Source organism: Candoia aspera, chromosome 1, assembly GCF_035149785.1.
Source record: "Candoia aspera isolate rCanAsp1 chromosome 1, rCanAsp1.hap2, whole genome shotgun sequence".
In the NCBI taxonomy this organism is placed as follows: Eukaryota; Metazoa; Chordata; class Lepidosauria; order Squamata; family Boidae; genus Candoia; species Candoia aspera.
Genome location: NC_086153.1, coordinates 7,434,641 through 7,456,124, shown reverse-complemented (window position 1 = coordinate 7,456,124; position 21,484 = coordinate 7,434,641). Strand labels below are relative to the sequence as shown.

At 42.6% G+C, this 21,484-nt stretch overlaps 1 protein-coding gene across 4 annotated transcripts in view; it reads left to right on the top strand.

Moving 5' to 3' along the window:
- ACACA (acetyl-CoA carboxylase alpha) overlaps nt 1-21,484 on the top strand; it is a 252,885-nt gene that overhangs the window by 15,907 nt on the left and 215,494 nt on the right. For all 4 annotated transcript variants that reach the window (XM_063296753.1, XM_063296749.1, XM_063296752.1 and 1 more), the window contains exon 3: nt 2,724-2,973. In XM_063296753.1, the coding sequence (XP_063152823.1) occupies nt 2,724-2,973 (250 nt within the window). The remainder of the gene's footprint in view (nt 1-2,723; nt 2,974-21,484) is intronic.

Genomic DNA, 21,484 nt, shown 5'->3' with positions numbered 1-21,484 from the left:
GCATTTTTCTTAAAAAAAATCAAACAGCCCAACTGCCCCCCTCAAAAACTCTGACTTCTCTTCAGGAAACCTCCCATACATAATAACTCCTTCTTTTCCATTGCTTTCCATCAAAAGATCAATTTCACTTATGGCTTGCAACTCGCTCTCTCCCTTAAATTTCTCCAACTTGACTATCCGATCTTCATCCAGCATTTCAGTAGAAATCTTGATCTCACTCTTAGAAAAAAAACATTTCTATTGCTGTTAAATTCCTCAGTTCCATCCATGACATCCCCAACCAGATGACATGTTTTAGACCTCATATTTTCCACAATGTCCTGAAAATGCCTTGCATAAAAACTTGGTAGGAGTCAGAAAGAATCTGTTTAAAATCGTGGTGGAAGTCAGAGAAGATCTGTCATGAGTAAGGATGGCGAGCAGGGGGCTCCCATCCAGGCTGTAAAGCACATGCGTAATACTGAGGAATTAGGTAGCCATTCAAAGAGACACAGATTGGGCCCGCCTTAGCCTTTGGGGTTTATATGTCTGAGTTTTTCCCATGCTTCTTCAGTTTGTTAGGATTTTCTGTCATGTAGCAGTAATAAAACACTAGAGACCTGTTCCTTGTCTCAGCGTGGTTCCTGGCTGTTAGGACAAGATCTGTTTGAAATCCTCCATGTCTCACCCAGTAGATTATGGCGCCCCCTAGGAGCTTAACCAGCAGAAGTCGAAGATATGAAAGAATTCCAGAATGTGTTTACACAAGTGAAAGTGAGATATGCAGACAGTTCTCAAGGGAAAGTAGAAGCAGAAAGCTGAAGGTTCAAATCAGCTGATTCAATGTGTAGGGAAATACCAATATCTTCAAATTTAGTACAAAAATAATAACAGGGAGAAAAGTACTTAACTCTCAATCCTCCTTAATATTTAGAGGGAAAACGAAGTCCAAAATTTAGAAAGAATTTTTAAAAAGTAATTCCCAAAATAATGATAAGCACCAAGACAGCCCGCTTCTCCTTGCTGTAGAAAGCCTCTCTTAGTACGTGTACTTAAAAGAAATATAAATTGGGTGATTTAGAAATGGGGTGGCCGGTCTTAGTGTCCCTTTAAGACTACAGCGCGGCTTGGAAAATAGTGATGTCCCTGCCTCCCAGCTAAGCCCTTACCAATCGAACGCGAAATGTTGTTTGCGATCTTCTGGCTGCAAGCAGCCATCTGGAGGGCAGATGGGGTGATTCCTGGTATTTTCCTTTTTCCGGAAAACAGTCCTGGGCTTCAGGAAACCTGCCTGAGCTCATAAAAACTGCCGCATTGTCAGCTCTGCCTGCTGAGCCCGTGGGCACAGCTGTTCAGTCCTCCATGTCCCCATCGGAAGTCTCCAGAATTAAAGAGACATTTGATTGTTTCTCAGTTTCGCCACATAGGGACATCTCTGTTATTCATGCAACATAGAAAGGCTAGCGGGGCACCAGGGGTGTCTACAAGAAAGGGTCAAAAAAGTCAAGATGGAAGAAAGATACAATTCTGACAATATCTGATTGGGAATTTAAACTTGGAGAATATGCATCAGTGGCAAAATTAACCGCATGTATTCACAACAGAAGTTTAACCAAATTCAGGCAAGAATGGTTCCTATATATACAATATATTATGCAGCATGGCAAATATAAACCCTTACAGTATGGTTTCCAAGCGGGCCTAAATGTTTGTTTATTGATTAATATATTAACAATTATAATTAATAAAATTATAATAGTACTATCAAGTTGTATTCGACTCTTAGCGACCACATAGATGCTTATGAATACCGCAAACTGGTAGAGTCATAAGAAGGGGGAAGTTAGAAACTTTTATAACTTGTTGCTGTTGTTTATTTCTGTTTCTGTTTCTTTTTCTTTTTTAATATGCATAAACAACAATAATCAGACCTTGGTATTAAGTATTAAGTTTAAGATAGAAACCTTTATTATATAATGAATAATTTAATGTATTTTGCAGTAGTTTATCAATGCCACATTCAGCTTTAGACGTAAGATTTAAGCAACCTTAGGCTTATCAACATTAACATTTTAGAAATCATAGATAATATTGACATAAACTTTTTTCTTTCTCATTAAAGGTGTAGTTATCTAAATATCAGAGTGTTAATACAGTCAACACTATATAAATACCACTCTACCCAAATGATATAACGTACTACTGGTGTTTTATAATAATGCAATAAAGCAATATAAAAGTGGGGGGGATCAAGGTGGAACCCACAACCAGACAATCAGACCCAGCCTCTTGTGTAAAAAAGGAGTGGGACTTTGTGTGGTCAGAATTCTGGGAAACCTCATCTCCCAGAATTCTCAGTCAGCTTGGCCATAGGTTGGTAATTCTGGGAGTTCTGGTCCCAACACTTTCAAAAGGTGTTGGGAAGTGATTAAAATGTGGGATCAGGACTAGGGAGACTCAGTTCCGAGTAGTAACTCAGCCGTGATGTTTTAGGGGAAATTTGGAACCAGTCTGTGTAGCTTACAAAATTCCCCAACTGGAATGGATGCCCACCAAGGCCTTCAAAAGTGGGGTGCATCCTACGGCTTTCTTCTGCTTTCCCTTCTGTGACAGTACTTCACCATTTACCTGCGGTATCTGTGTAGCTTGCAAATGGACATGATTAGAATATTAATGACTACCATGATTACATTGTTAAATAATAGTCGAATGTGGTGTTTCTCAACCTCGTTCTTCCTTGTTAGTGGTGCAGACCTACTTTGGAGGCATCATGAGTGGCCAGCCGCCCTCAGAGGACAAGCTGCTGGAGCTGAACGTACATTCCCATTTCATCATCGGCTCTGTTTCGGAGGATAACTCTGAGGATGAGACAGGCTCCTTGGTGAAAATTGACCTGTTGGAAGACAAAGACCAATCCATCTCACCGGTCTCTATCAGTTTGGACTCTCTTTCAGACCTGGGTTCCTCTACTGCTCAGGAGGCTCTTCATATGAGGTAAAGCAAGATTAAAATCCACATTTCAAATGTGGGGTTCTTAAAATGTCTTCCTTTGTTTTCTTGTTGCTCTAAAGGATCTTTCATGTTCAGTGCTGACTCACAGAAGGGAAAGCAGAAGAAAGCCGTAGGATGCACCCCACTTTTGAAGGCCTTGGTGGGCATATGGTTCTGTGGCTTGGCCGTATGGGGTGAACCTGGTTCCTATCTTGGCATGATCCAGAGTTTGGAGATGGACTAGAGGAGCAAAGTATTCTTGATGGTCTTGTTTTTAAATGAAGCATAAAAGAACTTTTATTTCTCCCCCTTTGGTTAGAAGGGTCAAGAACAGATCAGAGAGTGCTTTGAAAAAGTTACGTTTGGCTATGTGTATAAATTTATTTAATATTTGGCAGTAGAAGGACCAGCCAAAACGGTCCCAAATATATCCTCAGGTTCTCCTAAACTCTCCGTTAGGCTGAGTTAACGGAGGAAGTCTGAAGTCCGATTAATCGCATTTTTTGGAGAGGGGGGTGCAGATAAGGACAAAAATATGAATGAATACCCCCTTATAATGAACGCATTTCTATATGCAGAGCTCCTGAAAGTGAGAATTGTAATTTGTACAAGAAGGTGAGAGATCTGCAGCTTGGCCCATACATTAAACGAACGATCCATTGGGAATCACATATTAGAACAACATATTTTTTGTGTGGCCAAGACCCCAAAATAACACATAATACAGCTCTGTATGTAAGTAAATAAATATGCTTGAGATCTACGTATGTGGGGCTGATCAGGGTAAACTGTAGGGGTGACATGGAAATATGACTTGTATTTTCACTTATATGTATACTTATCTACTGTATTTTTATTTACTCTTAATGTCTTTTTATATTAATTTTATATAGAGTTGTATTAACATTCAGTGTTTAATCTTGTTTTTTGATATGGCCTAAGGGCTAATCAATAAACTTCGACTGAAATTGAAATTGATTGATGAATAAATACCCCCCCAAATTTCCCAGCTGCAGAAGAGTTGGGTGGCACAGAGAGGATGTGAGGGAAATAACCAAAATTGTACAAAAATGGAGCTTAATCGGACTTGCCTGTTGTCCCAGATGCTAAATGGATTAGTCATTGTGAATTGCTAAAGAACAAAAGGCCATGTTGTGCATCAATTTGGTGGGAAGCAAGGATGGTTTTCAAGGGTAGGAAGAGGTGCAGAGAATGATGTTGGTTTAATCTAATCTTACTGGAATCTGCTTTCTTGGCCGATTTCAAACCAATAAAAATAATTTTTTAATGTACTATGAAGTATAGGGTAAAAATGCAACATGCGTTTTGGGAGCCGTCTTCAAGTGGACTTTTCCAGGTACCCATTTCAGATGAAAAGAGGGCACAGTGGTAAACCTGCTTCCAAAATTCAAGTTTTTGGGGTCTTGTCTTCTGTTGACCTGGCAGCTGAGGAACCTGTTTTTTCATGATGGTTTGTGGGAGAAGATTTGAGCAATGGTGCTTGGAAGTGATGTCCTTGCACATCCCAGTGATTATATTCTCACCTGCCACTAACTCAGTGCTTGTTCCAAAATTGGGCTGGGCAGACATAAGGTTTAGATAGGAGTCTCCTTACCTTGTCGTGGTGCTGGAGCTTGAGCACCTCAATGATGCCATGAGCTAAACCGTGAAGGGCCACCCAAGACGGGAAGGTCATGACAGAGAGGTCAGACTAAATGCGATCCCTGGGGAAGGTAATGGCAACCCACCTCAGTATTCTTGCCGTGAAAACTAAATGGATCAGTACAACCAGAGATATGTCGGTATACCATCGGAAGATGAGACCCCCAGGTCGGAAGATGGTCAAAATGCTACTGGGGAGGAACAGAGGATGAGCTCAACTAGCCCCAGACGTGATGACGCAGCTAGCTCAAAGCCGAAAGGACGGCTAGCGGCCGACGGTGCTGGTGGTGAACGGCGAATCCGATGTTCTAAGGATCAACACACCATCGGAACCTGGAATGTAAGATCTATGAGCCAGGGCAAATTGGATGTGGTTATTGGTGAGATGTCAAGATTAAAGATAGACATTCTGGGCGTCAGTGAACTGAAATGGACTGGAATGGGCCACTTCACATCAAATGACCACCAGATCTACTACTGTGGACAAGAGGACCACAGAAGAAATGGAGTAGCCTTCATAATTAATAGTAAAGTGGCTAAAGCAGTGCTTGGATACAACCCAAAAAACGACAGAATGATCTCAATTCGAATTCAGGGCAAGCCATCTAACATCACAGTGATCCAAATATACGCCCCAACCACAAATGCTGAAGAGGCTGAAGTAGAGCAGTTCTATGAGGATCTGCAGCACCTACTGGACAACACGCCTAAAAGAGATGTTATTTTCATCACAGGAGACTGGAATGCTAAGGTGGGCAGTCAAATGACACCTCGAATTACAGGTAAGTATGGCCTGGGAGAACAAAACGAAGCAGGACACAGGCTGATAGAATTTTGCCAAGACAACTCACTCTGCATAACAAACACTCTCTTCCAACAACCTAAGAGACGGCTTTATACATGGACTTCACCAGATGGACAACACCGAAATCAGATTGATTACATCCTTTGCAGCCAAAGGTGGCGGACATCTGTACAGTCGGTAAAAACAAGGCCTGGAGCTGACTGTAGTTCCGATCACGAACTTCTTCTTGCACAATTTAGGATCAGACTAAAGAGATTAGGGAAGACCCACAGATCAGCTAGATATGAGCTCACTAATATTCCTAAGGAATATGCAGTGGAGGTGAAGAATCGCTTTAAGGGACTGGACTTAGTAGATAGGGTCCCGGAAGAACTCTGGACAGAAGTTGGCAGCATTGTTCAGGAGGCGGCAACAAAATACATCCCAAAGAAAGAGAAAACCAAGAAGGCAAAATGGCTGTCTGCTGAGACACTAGAAGTAGCCCAAGAAAGAAGGAAAGCAAAAGGCAACAGTGATAGGGGGAGATATGCCCAATTAAATGCAAAATTCCAGAGGTTAGCCAGAAGAGATAAGGAATTATTTTTAAACAAGCAATGCATGGAAGTGGAAGAAGACAATAGAATAGGAAGGACAAGAGACCTCTTCCAGAAAATTAGAAACATTGGAGGCAAATTCCAGGCCAAAATGGGTATGATCAAAAACAAAGATGGCAAGGACCTAACAGAAGAAGAAGAGATCAAGAAAAGGTGGCAAGAATATACAGAAGACCTGTATAGGAAGGATAACAATATCGGGGATAGCTTTGACAGTGTGGTCGGTGAGCTAGAGCCAGACATCCTGAAGAGTGAGGTTGAGTGGGCCTTAAGAAGCATTGCTAATAACAAGGCAACAGGAGACGACGGCATCCCAGCTGAACTGTTCAAAATCTTGCAAGATGATGCTGTCAAGGTAATGCATGCTATATGCCAGCAAATTTGGAAAACACAAGAATGGCCATCAGACTGGAAAAAATCAACTTATATCCCCATACCAAAAAAGGGAAACACTAAAGAATGTTCAAACTATCGAACAGTGGCACTCATTTCACATGCCAGTAAGGTAATGCTCAAGATCCTGCAAGGTAGACTTCAGCAGTTCATGGAGCGAGAATTGCCAGATGTACAAGCTGGCTTTAGAAAAGGCAGAGGAACTAGAGACCAAATTGCCAATATCCGCTGGATAATGGAAAAAGCCAGGGAGTTTCAGAAAAACATCTATTTCTGTTTTATTGACTATTCTAAAGCCTTTGACTGTGTGGACCATAACAAATTGTGGCACGTTCTTAGTGGTATGGGGATACCAAGTCATCTTGTATGCCTCCTGAAGAATCTGTATAACGACCAAGTAGCAACAGTAAGAACAGACCACGGAACAACAGACTGGTTTAAGATTGGGAAAGGAGTACGGCAGGGCTGTATACTCTCACCCTACCTATTCAACTTGTATGCAGAACACATCATGCGACAAGCTGGCCTTGAGGAATCCAAGGCTGGAGTTAAAATCTCTGGAAGAAACATTAACAATCTCAGATATGCAGATGATACCACTTTGATGGCTGAAAGCGAAGAGGAACTGAGGAGCCTTATGATGAAGGTGAAAGAAGAAAGTGCAAAAGCTGGCTTGCAGCTAAACCTCAAAAAAACCAAGATTATGGCAACCAGCTTGATTGATAACTGGCAAATAGAGGGAGAAAATGTAGAAGCAGTGAAAGACTTTGTATTCCTAGGTGCAAAGATTACTGCAGATGCTGACTGCAGTCAGGAAATCAGAAGACGCTTAATCCTTGGGAGAAGAGTAATGACAAATCTCGATAAAATAGTTAAGAGCAGAGACATCACACTGACAACAAAGGCCCGCATAGTTAAAGCAATGGTGTTCCCTGTAGTAACATATGGCTGCGAGAGCTGGACCATAAGGAAGGCTGAGCGAAGGAAGATCGATGCTTTTGAACTGTGGTGTTGGAGGAAAATTCTGAGAGTGCCTTGGACTGCAAGAAGATCCAACCAGTCCATCCTCCAGGAAATAAAGCCAGACTGCTCACTTGAGGGAATGATATTAAAGGCAAAACTGAAATACTTTGGCCACATAATGAGAAGACAGGACACCCTGGAGAAGATGCTGATGCTAGGGAGAGTGGAAGGCAAAAGGAAGAGGGGCCGACCAAGGGCAAGATGGATGGATGATATTCTAGAGGTGACGGACTCGTCCCTGGGGGAGCTGGGGGTGTTGACGACCGACAGGAAGCTCTGGCGTGGGCTGGTCCATGAAGTCACGAAGAGTCGGAAGCGACTAAACGAATAAACAACAAAGGAGTCTCCTTGTCTTTGTATTTGAAATGCAAAGCCTGTCTATTGAAGTCAAGTGTGAAAAAGTTGCTGTGCTGATGGTGATAGTGGGAAGTGAAATCTCTTTCACGGCAAGTACGATTTCCAACAGTACATGGATACATCCATGTAGCTTTAGCAGTAACTAGACAACCCATGACCTGTTGGTTGGGTCATCGTGTCAGAGATATTCCCTTACCAGATTCCTCAATGCCTTCAACAATGGCAGGGCTTCTAATGTGCTGGAAAAGTTCTTAAAAATCCAGGGAGACCTTCAGAGATGTGTCTGCCTTGAAAGTAGCCCACGCTGAACTGTGTAGCCCAGTCAAACGTCAGGAGTTGACCCAGGAAATGGTTTATGACATTCTGCATTATGTCATGACATGTTCTAAGATAATTTTTGTGTCATAAAATGTTTTATAAGATTTGCCAAATTTCTATTCCACGTGGGTCCCAGATTTTGGATGCATTCTGTAAGTCAGCCCATTTGAGGTCCCTTGGTTCAAAAATTGTTGCCCGACGATGTACTTTTTCGCCCAGTTAAAAGTTACACCCAAACAGGAGGGTTTTAGTAGTATATAGATATGGAGATAATTTGCTATTGTCTTTTTCTTGGGTGTTTCTTCAACTTCCCAATCTAGCCTGCAATCCTGGTATGATGGTCTCCCATTCAAATCTAAACCAGGCCCACTCCTGCTTAGCTTCCTAGCCCAAACGAGGTCAGCCAGAGATTCTTTCCTCTCTACCTCTGGGCAAATAGGCTCCAGCAGCAAGAACATGCTCTGGGTTCTTGCTGGAAAGTGGTACTACTGAGCACACTGTTTTAATTCCCATGCAATGGATTAGCATTCTAGAACAGAATTCTTTCAAGGAGCTTGAGACTGGTTTTCCGGTTTTCCAGCTTTAGTTTGTTTGCTTGCTGCTGGTGGAGCTCAAGTTAAGGGACAGAGGTCATTTGGAGCAAACAGAAGCCTCACCTTTCCTGCCTGGGTGGGAGAGCTTCACTGGGTCTCCCTCCCCTTTACCAACAAGGAAGAGCTTTGATTACTCCATAACCTATGGAGAGAAGGCTTTATTTGCTCTTCTTTCTCTGCTGTCTGCTTCTTATTAAGAGTGGAATCTTCTTTGAGTTGGTCTCCACTCTTGTTGACTTTGTGGACCTGTCCATGGAGTTTCCTTGGCAAGACTGCAGACATGGTTGGGCCTTGCTGCCTTCTGAGATGTTTTTTTGGCTTCCCAGTCTAGCCTGCAGCCTTGGGATTCCCTGGCAGGGTCTCTCACCCGAATACTAGCTGAACCCTAACCTGCTTAGGTTCTGAACCCAAATAAGGTGTCTTTACTGGCTAAGATGTGTGTAGGTGAGCCAGGTGCAAATTGGGTACTCAAGAGAGCAAAGTATTAGGCTCTTTGGCATCTTTCTAATACTGCAAGTGATTTGTTCCAAGCATGATTCTCACAGTCTCTTTATTGAGAAGAAAGGGATGGAGTTACAAGTACTTCAGCAATTGAACTTTTATCCGTTTAGATCCAATATATCCTCCTGTGCTTTAGGGCAGAGATGTTCTGATTTTCTTTCTAACAGCCTTCAGTGAAGTTTGGTCTAGTGGTTAAGGCCACAAGCTAGAAACCAGGAGGCTGTGAGTTCTAGTCCTGCCTTAGGCATGAAAGCCGGCTGGGTGACCTTGGGCCAGTCCATCTCTCTCAGCCCAAGAGCCAATCAGGCTTGGTACGAGAATTCTAGTCCCGCCCTAGGCATGAAAGCCAGCTGGGTGACCTTGGGCCAGTCCCTCTCTCTCAGCCCAACCCACCTCACAAGGTTGTGGGGAAAATAGGACGAAGGAGTATTTGGTATGCTCGCCGCCTTCAGTTATTTATAAAAATAATGAAGGCAAGATAAAATCTAAAATCTAAAAACATCTAAAAAAAAAGTGGGAAGTCTTTTTATTGATAATGGAGAAGGTTTATAGCTGGTTGTTTATAGAGTGGTCCGTAGAGTCCTTGTTGCTCTCTGAGCTGGGTTGTTTGTTTGCAGATGTTTCATGACCCAACTAGGTAACATCATCAGTGCTAGTGAGGGTGGTGTGTGCTCCCTGTTTATATACAGTAGCTTGCCCTGTGCCAGTGCTGGTGGGGGGTGCTTTTTTTCCTGGTAGTTCCTTGATTAAAGTATTACTTTCTGCTTGATTGTTTGTCTGGTGTTAATCCCTGCTTATCAGGGTCTTGGTTACTGGAGAGGATGTGTTCTGATCATTTTGTTTCCTTCTTAGCTTTTTTGTTGTCTTTTTGAATGGTGTGTAAATATGGTTTATCTCTACAGGCAATCCTCACTTAACAACTACAATTGGGATCAGAATTTCAGTTGCTAAGCAAAGCAGTCATTAAGCAAATCCGACCTGATTTTACAACCTTTTTTGCGGCGGTAGTTAAGCAAATCACTGCAGGTGTCAAGTGAACCAAGTGGTTGTTAAGCGAATCATGCTGTTCCCCATTGATTTTGCTTGCCAGAAGCTGGCGGGGAAGGTTGAAAATGATGATCATGTGACCACGGGATGCTGTGGTGCTCATAAATGCAAACCAGTCTCCAAGCACCCAAATCGTGACCGCGGGGACACTGGGACGGTTGTTAGTGTGAGGACCAGTCATAAATCGGTTTTTTCAGCACTGTCGTAAGTCCAAACTGTCATTAAACGAATGGTTGTTAAGTGAGGACTACCTGTATGTGGTTTATTTCTATCTCTTTATCTCTGTTATCTCTATATCTCGCTACATCAGTGTTTCTCAACCTTGGCTGCTTTAAGATGTGTGGACTTCAGCTCCCAGGATTCTCCAGCCAGCATGAAGTCCACACGTCATGAGTACTGCTCTATATAGTGGTCTCCTGAATCTGTATCAGACTGGGAATCAACTTTTACATAAAGCCAGATGCGTGCTGTTGTCTGTGAATCTTACCCTGGGGTGATCTGTCAAAACAAATCTATGTTAGTGATTACAGACTGAGAATTCTAAGTAAACCCAACCAAACACTGGCTAGCCGTTGTATAAATGGAACCGAATCACGGTCTTGTTTTACGGGGGCTAAGGAGGACCCAGTTCACATAAAGTTCTAATCACTCAATGTTGCTATGCTTAAAATACCGGTACCCAGAATGAGAAATCCATGCCAACCTTCTGCAAAGTACTAAGCAATCTGCTAATTTCTCTCTCCCTGCCTACCCTCAACCATCCAGATGTTGCTGAACTACAGTACCCACCATTCCTAACCATTGACCAGGCTAGTTGGGGCTGCTGGGAGTAGTAGTTTAGCAACAACTAAGGACCCCCGTTTCTCTACTTCTGCTCTGGAGCAGCCATCTCCAACCTGGTGAAGACAACGCCTACTGTCCTTTGCTGCGTGGTTCCTGTGGGAATTGATGTTTCAACACATCTGGAAGCAGCAGGATGGGGATGGATGCTTCTTGGCTCTGACTCATTAAGGAATTCTTGATTGATTTCCAGGGAGCCCCGAGGTCCCCCAAAACAACGGTTGGAACTCAGTTGTTGTAGAGCGAGAATGACTGAATGATTCTCTTGGAATAGTCTTGTGGCTTTCTTTTTGCATTCATAACCAACAAGTGGGGACCTGCAATTAAACTGGTTAGCTTTCTCCATTCCTCTTCACAATTGATTAGACATTGATTTCTTCTAAAACACTTATTTATCTGTTAATTATATCTATGTGGCCGCCCATCACACACAAAGTGACTCTGGGCGGCATAGAAAATAGCAAATAAATTTTAAAAAATCATTCTAAAACGGTATTACAGGTAGTCCTTGCCTAACAACCATTTGTTTAGTGATGGTTCAGACTTAGGACGGTGGTGGGAAAAAAAACAACTTGTGACCGGTCCTCACACTTAGGACTGTTGCAGCATACCCGTGGTCATATGATCACGATTTCGGTGCTTGGTAACTGGTTCACATTTTTGACCATCATAGCATCCCATGGTAATGGGATCACCATTTTCAACCTTCCTGGCCAGCTTCTGGCAAGCAAAATCAATGGGGAACCATGTGATTCGCTTAATGACCACATGGTTTGCTTAATGCCCACCAAGGTTGTAAAATTGGGTTGGATTCGCTTAATGACTGCTTCACTTAGCAACTGAAATGCCGGTCCTACTTGTGGTCATTAAGCGAGGACTACTTGTATTAAAATAAAAACATTATCAAAAACTTTAAAATACACAAACCCCATGGAGAGAGCAAGAATATCCATCACAGTGGAGCCATCTAAGAATGTCTCCAGTTCCCAAAGACCCCCAGGCCAGACAATATATTCTAAATACTCTAAACTATTCCATTCTATCCCTACCATTGAACATTTTCAGCCTGTGTTAAAGCATTTTGAAGTATCTTCCTTTCTTTGGGGGGTTTTCAGCAGAACTTTTTTAGAATTCTACAGTGTGTACGGTTCCCGCAAATCTGCAGTGTCCTTAATTTTATGCAGGTATCGGCAAGTAATATCCATGGAGGCCAACTTATCTGCAGGACTCCCAGTTAGCATCAGTAGAACCTCGAAATTAAGCAAAGGCAAATTAATTTATTTTTTTTAAATTGCCAAAGCCTCACCACGTCAATCAATCTTGCTGGATTTCAATGTTCTTTTGTGAGGTTGTGTGAAGTTTGAGATGAAGAAGTTGAAAGTTTACGTTGACAATCCCATTTGGGATTGTGTGGGATTCCAGTTGTGAGGCTGCTGAAATTTAAGTGAGCCTGGTTTTGTTTTTTTGCACCTGGCACTTGAAAAGGCTGCCATACCTCTCTTCTAAGGATAGGCTCTTGGGGAATTTTGATTGCTCTCTGCATATATTATGCATCAGGTTTCTCCCAGCCAATATTAGAACTAGAAACTTTGCAGATGGTGTTTCAAGAACATAACAAGTTTGATTATGTTTTGGGCAAGAACTGGAAAAACCATTAATAACAAATCTAGTGCTTGCTGGGTCCAAAATGTGAGCCCCATTTATAGCAGAAACACGATTCAGTGGTGGCACTTCTTTTTCCCACCTGTGAGGTCCAGCCTGCTGACAGCCTCCCACGAGGAATGACTGCCACCTGTGCATTGGTATTTATTGCAATGGATCTGCCTGCTTTCAGCTTCTCTGCTTCTCACCTGGCCAGATTAAGCTTTCCTAATATAACTACAAGCAGGGCAAGTGAGTGCTTAATGTTGACATTTGAATGCAAGTGGTGTACACAGCTATAAGTTTGTTGACCTGAATGGAGGAGTAGAAATGTCAGTGTTAAACACCCTGTTGGACAACAGGAGTTTTTCGTGCAGCAAAGTGGAGTGTGAATATTCAGAAACTCCTAATTTGTTCCTAATACCCAAATGCTAATATAATGGGGACAGCTACCCCCTTTGGTGCTGTGGGTGAGCATCTCAGAGCATCAGGGAGCTGTTGCTGAAAACACAAGGAAAGTCTAGGGTTGGGCTGGCCAATCCATAGGAGGTATACAATCGCAGCACCCCACTTCGGTTGTTGCACCAGCGCTTTGGAACACCCTCCCCCCAGAATTTGATCAGCCCCCACTGTAATAGTCTTCAGGAAATGATTAAGAAACCAAACTAAGTGAGACTTTCATTCCTAATGTCACCATCTATTATGTTTTTATTAGTTCATTTATTTATTCATCAAATTTATACGGCTGCCCATCTCACGAAAGTGACTCTCGGCGGCATACAAGAATCTGGTAAAGCAATAAATATATAAACCATCATTACCTAAAACCATATATAGTAATTATTAAAATCGTTGAAAACCATACAAGCAAAACTGAAGCACAAAAAGAAAAGAATAGGCAAAGGGGTATTAATAATGGAGCCACCTCACTCATTCGCCCATCCCCTGGGGTCCCCAGGCCTGCTGACACAAGTCTTAAGGGACCTTGAAAAGCTCAGGAGTGATGAGGCCAACCTCATGTCGGGGGGAGAAGATTCCACAATGCGGGTGTCACAGCAGAAAAGGCCCACCACCTGAGGCCCGCCAGATGTAGCTCCCTAGATGACAGAACCCACAACATGCCCTCCCTGCTGGCTCTAGTGGGACGGGCAGATGAAATAGGGGAAGGGCGGTCCTCAAATAACCCAGCCCCATGCTGTGGTGGGCTTTAAAGGTCAAAAACAACAACCTTGAATTGGACCCAGAAACAGACTGGTAACCGATGCAGCTCATGGAGCAGAGATGTTATACGTGCTCTTCTAGGGGCACACATAACTGCCCACGCCACCACATTCTGCACCAGCTGAAGTTTCCAGATACTCTTCAAGGGCAGCCCCATGTAGAGCGCATGGCAGTAGTCCAACCAGGAGGTGACCAGGGCATGAGTGACAGTGAGTAAACCCCCTCGGTCCAGGAATGGGCACAACTGGCACATAAGTTGTGCAAAGGCCCTCCTAGCCACAACTGCCACCTGCTCCTTGAGCAGGAATTGTGAGTCCAGGAGGACCCCAGGTTGCACACAGGGTCTGTTTGGGGCAGTGCAACCCCATCCAGTACCAACCGTGGTTAGTCCCAGAACTAGAGGGCCTCAAAACCCAAAGCCACTCAGTCTTGCCAAGGTTCAGTTGAAGCCTGTTGTTCTCCATCCAGACCCTCACAGTGCTGTTATATATGGCCGCCCAACTCATGCTGTTGATGATGTGTTGATGTTACCTAGTGATAATGTTGCCTAATTGGGTAATGAAACATCTGCAAGCAAACAACCAAGCTCAGAGAGCATCGAGGACTCCACAGTTTAACTCTGATCTAATGCTGAGAGCTTTGATTATATATCTCAGTTATTGACTTGATGTGGTTCCTTCCACCATTATAATCTGCTTTGGATATGCTTGCAAAAGTATTTTAAATAAACTTTCCTTGAAGTTGTTCTCCCTTGGCCATCCTGGCATAACCTTCTTGTCTCTAACCTTTTTCAAGAGAAGCAACCAAGCTCTGGAAAGTTATAAGGAGGCTAAATAGCTGAACTGGAGTGAGGGCCGGGAGATGTGCCATCAAAGCACGCAGCTGTTGTGTGTTTAAAATGTGGGATGAAATACAACTTTCTGCGCAACAGGACTGCAGCCTTGAACCTCTTTCTCAATCTGTTTGCTCTTATTTGGCCACCAAGATAATTTGACCCGTTGCTGCCAAATTACTGGGAAAAGCAAGACACTGTTTTCTTCCTTCTCTTCCTCCTAAAATGTGGGCTGTTTTCAACATCCTCCTCCTCCAGTTTAAGATAGATTTGGAAATTGCTCCCCTGCTGCCCCCCCCCTCAAAAGCTTGCAAAATAATCTGGTCTTCAGTTTTTTCTAAATATATTTTTCCCCAGGATTCACAGACTGAACTGCATAAGTCATTTCCATCTGACTTTGTCCCTTCTCTTATTTGGGGTACACTCAGTGACCAGCCTGTCCAATCCAGCCAGCCATCTGTTCTTCTTGCTATTCCCTTGACAGCCTTTCCATTGCCAATATCCCAGGAGATTCAAATGAGCTAATTCTCCCTCTTGTGATCACTACCTTGGCCCAACCCATCTTCTCTGTGCTTCTCCTTTAATTTTGAATGTGTTACAGGTAGTCCTTGACTTACAACCATTCGTTTAATGACCATTCAAAGTTACAATGGTGCTGAAAAAAGTGACTTGTGATGGGTCCTCACATTTACGAGCATCACAGTGTCCCTGCCGTCATGTGATCACAATTCAGGCACTTGGCAACCAGCATGTGTTTACAATGGTTGCAGCATCCCAGGGTCATGTAATCCCCATTTGCGACCTTCCCAGGGGGCTTCTGACAAGCAAAGTCAATGGGGGAAGCCAGATTCACTTAATGGCTATATGATTTGCTTAATGACAGCAGTGATTCATTTAATGACCATGGCACAAAAGGTTGTAAAATCGGATGCGACTCACTTAATGACCACTTTGCTTAGCAACAGAAGTTCCACTCCCAATTGTGGTCGTAAGTCGAGGACTACCTGTACTCTTGTTCAAAAGAGCAATAGAAGGAAATGCCCAGTCCTTGCTATCTTCCCTATCAAGATTTTTGGAAGTGGCTTGCCCTTGCCTTCTTCCTGGGGCTGAGAGAGAGGGGCTGGCCCAAAGTCTACCAGTTGGCTTTGTGCCTAAGGCGGGACTAGAACTCACAGTCCCCCAGTTTCTAGCTTGGTGCCTTTAACCACTATACCAAACTGCCTCTCCTACCTTTTGTAACCAAACTGCAAACCCATGCCATATTTATAATGGCAAAACAGGGTAGGGAGAGTGGACTTTGATTCAATAGGTACTTTGGTGCCTGTTGGGCGTTTGCCAAGCCTGCCTTTTTAAAAAAGAACAAAAAAAAATCTGTTAATAAATCATTGGGAACTGACATGCTCCAAAACACTCATTTCTGGCATAATCTTTAATTCCAAGAATGCTTCTGCGTCCCACACTGACCTTTCAGAAAGGTTCTCAGAAAATGAAAAATGATGGGTGGCTACAGGCTGTAGCTTTATTTGGAAATACTGTACATCCACACTGTGCCATCAACATTTTGCTTGGTTTGTAGATAAGTCTGTGGTACAAACCTGTTGCTGTAGGCTCATGACCAAATAACAGTACCATTCATAACTTTGCAGAGGAGTAGAAGAACAATCCTTAGAAGTTTTAGAGATTCACGTTGAAGATCCTCAGCTGGTCTTGCCAAACCTAGCCCCACCAAATGCCTTGACACAAGAGCTCCCAGAATTCCAGAAGGCATGGCCATTGGAATTCTGGGACTTGTAGTCCTAACACATCTGGAGATGAGCTTTCTCCCTAGGTTTAGCTCTGGAATCTTTCTGGAGATTGTTAGTCTTGTTAGGTATGAACCAGCAAAATGGAGCATGTATTAAAAATTACCTGTGTATTGTTAGTAATAGGTAAAGGTTTCCCGTGACATTAAGTCCAGTTGTGTCCGACTCTAGGGGCGGTGCTCATCTCCGTTTCAAAGCCGAAGAGCCGGTGTTTGTCCGTAGACACTTCCGTGGTCATGTGGCCGGCATGACTAAACGGAACGCCGTTACCTGCCCGCCGAAGCAGTACCTATTAATCGACTCACATGGGCATGTTTTCGAACTGCTAGGTTGGCAGGAGCTGGGACTAGCAATGGGAGCTCACCCCACCACGCGGATTCGAACTGCCTACCTTCCAATCGGCAAGCTCAGCATTGTTAGTAATAAGTGAGAACAATTATTAAACTATTAGAATTTTAATATTAGAATTAAAATAATTATTAAACTATTAGAATTTTAATATTAGAATATTAAAATAATAATTATTATTTTAATCCAGGGAAATCAATTGTTGGTTACTAAGAAGGTCAGTGAGCTTAGGCATCATTTGATTTGGATGTTTAGCGTTGTCTCTGAAAAATCCAGGTGGAGGGCAGCATGTTGAATGTCAGTGCTAAAATCCATCTTTGGATATCACCTGGCCATCCCAAATAATGTCCAAACCTTTCATTTCTTCGGGCATTTTGTCACAACTGGCGGAGCAAAAGAAGGTGGGGAAAGTAAAAATTGTTGGACGAAAACCATGTTAGTTGGTGGTAGCCAAAAATCAGGAGTCTGGTAGCAATTTTTCTGACTCACAAATTTTATTAAAAGGCATAAGCTTTCATGAGCTGCAACTCACTTCATCAGATGCATGGAGTGGCTAAACTAATGTACAGTAGGTTTTAAATTTTAATGTTGGGGAAAGGAGGGAAGAACAGGTTGGTTATGCAGAGGCAAATTTCACGTGACACAGATTACAAGTAACTTACCAGTTAACGTTTGTAAGATGTTAAACACTCAGGTTTATTGAGACCTTTTGAGATTGCCTGAAACACTTTGATGTACAGTATGCGAGTTCAGCAGTCACTCACTCAACGGTGCTGTTAAAGTCCTATTTTTCCAAAACAGTCACTTTGAGGTCCTGGGAGGTTGAAGTACTTGGATGTTACTTCGTTCTTTTTTCGAATCTGATGTCACACTTGGGTCCATTCATTCTTTTGCAGACATACAAAGAGCTTCTGAATCTCAGATCACATTCACATGAATTTGGTGAACAGTGAAATATAATATTGGATGTCAGCAGAACTATTTTCTCTGTTCTCTTTCTTTTCAGCCTCCATTCAGACAAGTATGCCAGTTTAGGGCCTAGCTTAGGGTGGTATCCAGCTGAACCCAGTTCTTCAGGAGGATTAATTTAGCTGTCTGTAGGGCCTGGCTTCTTTAGGCCCTTTTTGCTGTTTGTCTGCACACAGCTCACTCCTGCATTACCTCAGGATGGCCTTTAGAAATACATTCAATGTGCAGTTAAAATGAACCTTAAAGCAATACAACACGCATGTTAAAACAAAATGTTAAAAATTTCAAATAGCCAGGGAGAACCAATATGTTCTGAACTCCTCTTGATGCTATAATAAGGAGAGGGTCTGCGTCTCCTTCAGGGGCAGATGGCTCCATGCTGTTCCAAAGCAACAATTAACTATGGGCATCAAAAGTATTCACAGTGAGACCTTCAGAAGATGCCCTGTTGATGATCAAGGAGACAATATATAGGTAGTCCTCGCGTAGCGACCACAATTGGAACTGGAATTTCAGTTGCTGAGTGAAGTAGTTATTAAGCAAATTGACCCATTTTATGACCTTTTTTTCAGTGGTTGTTAAGCAAATCACAGGCCGTTAAGCGGACCACGTGGTCGTTAAGTGAATCATGCAGTTCTCCATTGATTTTGCTTGCCAGAACCCAGCTGGGAAGGTCGAAAATGGCAATCACATGACCATGGGACACTGTGACGGTCATAAATGCAAACCGGTTGCCAAGCACCCAAATCGTGATCACATGACCGCGGGGAAACTGTGATGGTCATAAGTGTGAGAACCGGTCATAAGTCATTTTTTAAAAACACAGTTGCAAGTCCGAACTGTCACTAAAAGAATGGTTGTTAAGTGAGGACTATCTGTAGAGTAGGTGGTTTTTTAAGTATCTTAGGACCAGGGCATGATGCACATAAAAGACAGGTGGAGCTTCAATTGCAATGTCTTGACGTCTTTGATCATATCCTGGAGAAACCCCTGCTTGGGGCTAAGCCTTGTAAAGCTTTTAACCCCATTATGAGCACCTAGAATTGGGCTCTGAAAGCAACTGGTAACCAGTGAAATTGGTTCAATGTGAGGTTTATGGGAGACACCATTCGTCATCCCCGTTGCTACATTCTGGACCAACTGCAGCTTCTGGAGTATTGTCAAGGACTGTTCCATGAACAGTGTGTTACATAATCCAACTTTTAAAGTATGTATGTATTTATATTTAATTTGTTTTTTGCTTTTTGGATTGAATGCAAAAGTGAAGAAATATAATATGCAAAATGATAAAGGAAAAAGAAATCTAAAAAAGAGACAAAAAATACAGGGCATATCATCATGGATACATAAACAAATGTAAGATTTCTACATAAGCATTTGACATATGGACCGAGGAAGTGGATTCTCTGTGCCCTACTTGCAGCTAAAAGAGATATTCTTCAGCACTGGGAAGATAACTGCATGGTTAGAAGAACTCTGTGGTCTGCAGAGTTGTTGTTATTAACAGTGTACAAATAAATCACTTATTAATGTAGATTATTAATTTATTAATTAATTATTATTACCAAAGCCATTTTTTTCTCTTCCATGGAGGGACACGTGGTTGGGTGATCAGCCAAAGCTGATAAAGGGCTTTCCTTACCATTGTAGTTGCATGGCTGTCCAGAATTAATATTGGATGATTCAGGAGGACCCTCCAGACTATAAACTTCATGCTTAAGGAGAAATGCCATCCCATCCAGAGTAAGCATTTCCCTAGAATCCTGAAGACCAGATCCTGGGATTGTTCATCCATCAGGTCTACATTCATTTTCACTTTGTTTTCCCACATCCAGTCCCTTCCATCCTAGTTATTTTCAAAGGCTCTGGAGATACCCAGCCCAAAGCCTGCAGGAATGGAGAAATGCTGATGATAACAAACCTGTGAATGATCCTTCCTAATGTCTTCATTAAATGTAAAATAATACATCGAAGGTAGAATGTTATGGAACTCCAAAGATAATTCAGAGTCTCCTAGTATCACTTTCTGGTAGGACCTCAGAGAAATAGCTTTCAAGGCTCCCTAGAGTGCTCCAATGAGATACCATGTCAGTGGTATCAAAAGCTGCTGAGAGATTCAGAATTTATCAAATCCAGGCTCTTTGGCAGATTCCTCAATTGAAAATGATCCTTTCCAGGCACAATTCTTTAGGAGCTCTCTTTAGCAAAATTTATTGAGACGAAAGGGATGGGGTTACAAGAATTTCAGCAACTGAACTGTTTCCTAGAGGCAATTCTTGTTATACATGGCAGTTATGTTCTGTGAAAATGCCGCAAATACTGAATTAGCAGATGCTGAAACCTCAGCTGGGAGCATGCACGTTGGGCAATTCCGATGTTTTGACACTCTGCATGTCCGTGAATAAGCACAACCGTGCTCTGAGTGCTGATTTTGGGGTTACAAAATCATTTTCATAAATAAGCGAATTCACAAATGCAGAACCCACAAATAAGGAGGGTTGCCTGTATTTAGAACCAATATATCCAAAGTATTAGGGTGGTGGCTTCTTTATTTTCTTTTTAACAGTCTTCCTGTGATCTGGCAAAGAAGTGAGTCTTTTGTTGATAACAGAGGCTTACAGCTGCTTATTTACATAACAGTGTCCTGAATCTTAATCCCTCTGGAAGCCAACCATTGCAATAAATTGCACTCTCCCTTTCTTACTCTCAGTATAGATCATCCATCAGAATGAACATGGTCATCTCTGTGTCCAGTTCAGATCTAAATTTCATCTGGAAGAGATCAGGCTAAGCTTAACCTCCACCTGACTTGACTTCTTTACATGAGAAGCCAGCAGTGAACAGCCCCCAGACTGCGGCCAGAACCCTGGTGGTATCTCTGCCCGTGATTGCTAAAAACTGAAGATCCAGTTTCCTACCATTTTGAGAGGGGAGGTTTGAAAACCAGTGTGTAAGCCTTAAAGTGGGCAGATTCCATGGGCTTCTGGGCCTCCAGCATAACCACCTTCTCCACTACCTGGCTTAATACTGAGATGGAGTTGATAAGATTTTTATTGTGCTACTATTGCTTACTATACATCGTCCAGAGTCTTGTGAGTGGGTGATACAAAATATGCTGGAAATAAATAAATATGAGCATTGGGCAATAGTTATTCTAACTGGGTCCAGATATATTTTCTTAAGTATGGACCTTAGCTTCCTTTGCACAGATGAGAAGTTCTGCAAAAAAAGAAGAACCACTGGCTATATAAACCCTTAGAGGTCCTTGTAAGCCAAGCCAGAGATGGGCCCAACATACAAGTAATGATAGTAGCAGACCACTTGGGAAACTGTAAACTGGGATTTACATAGCCCATGGACTGGAACTGTCAAACCTTAAGTTACCCCTTTTACCTCTTATACCCCCAGCCCTCCCACCCCTGTGAGGGAATGCTTATTAGACTTTGGAATACAGAAGGGTAGCAAGACAATTAAGGAGGAAACAAGGCCATTCCAGAAATGATTCTAGACTCCAGAGGAGCGGGGAAGCAGGTTCTGATTGATGGGGGAGAGAATGTGGGGTGGAGCAT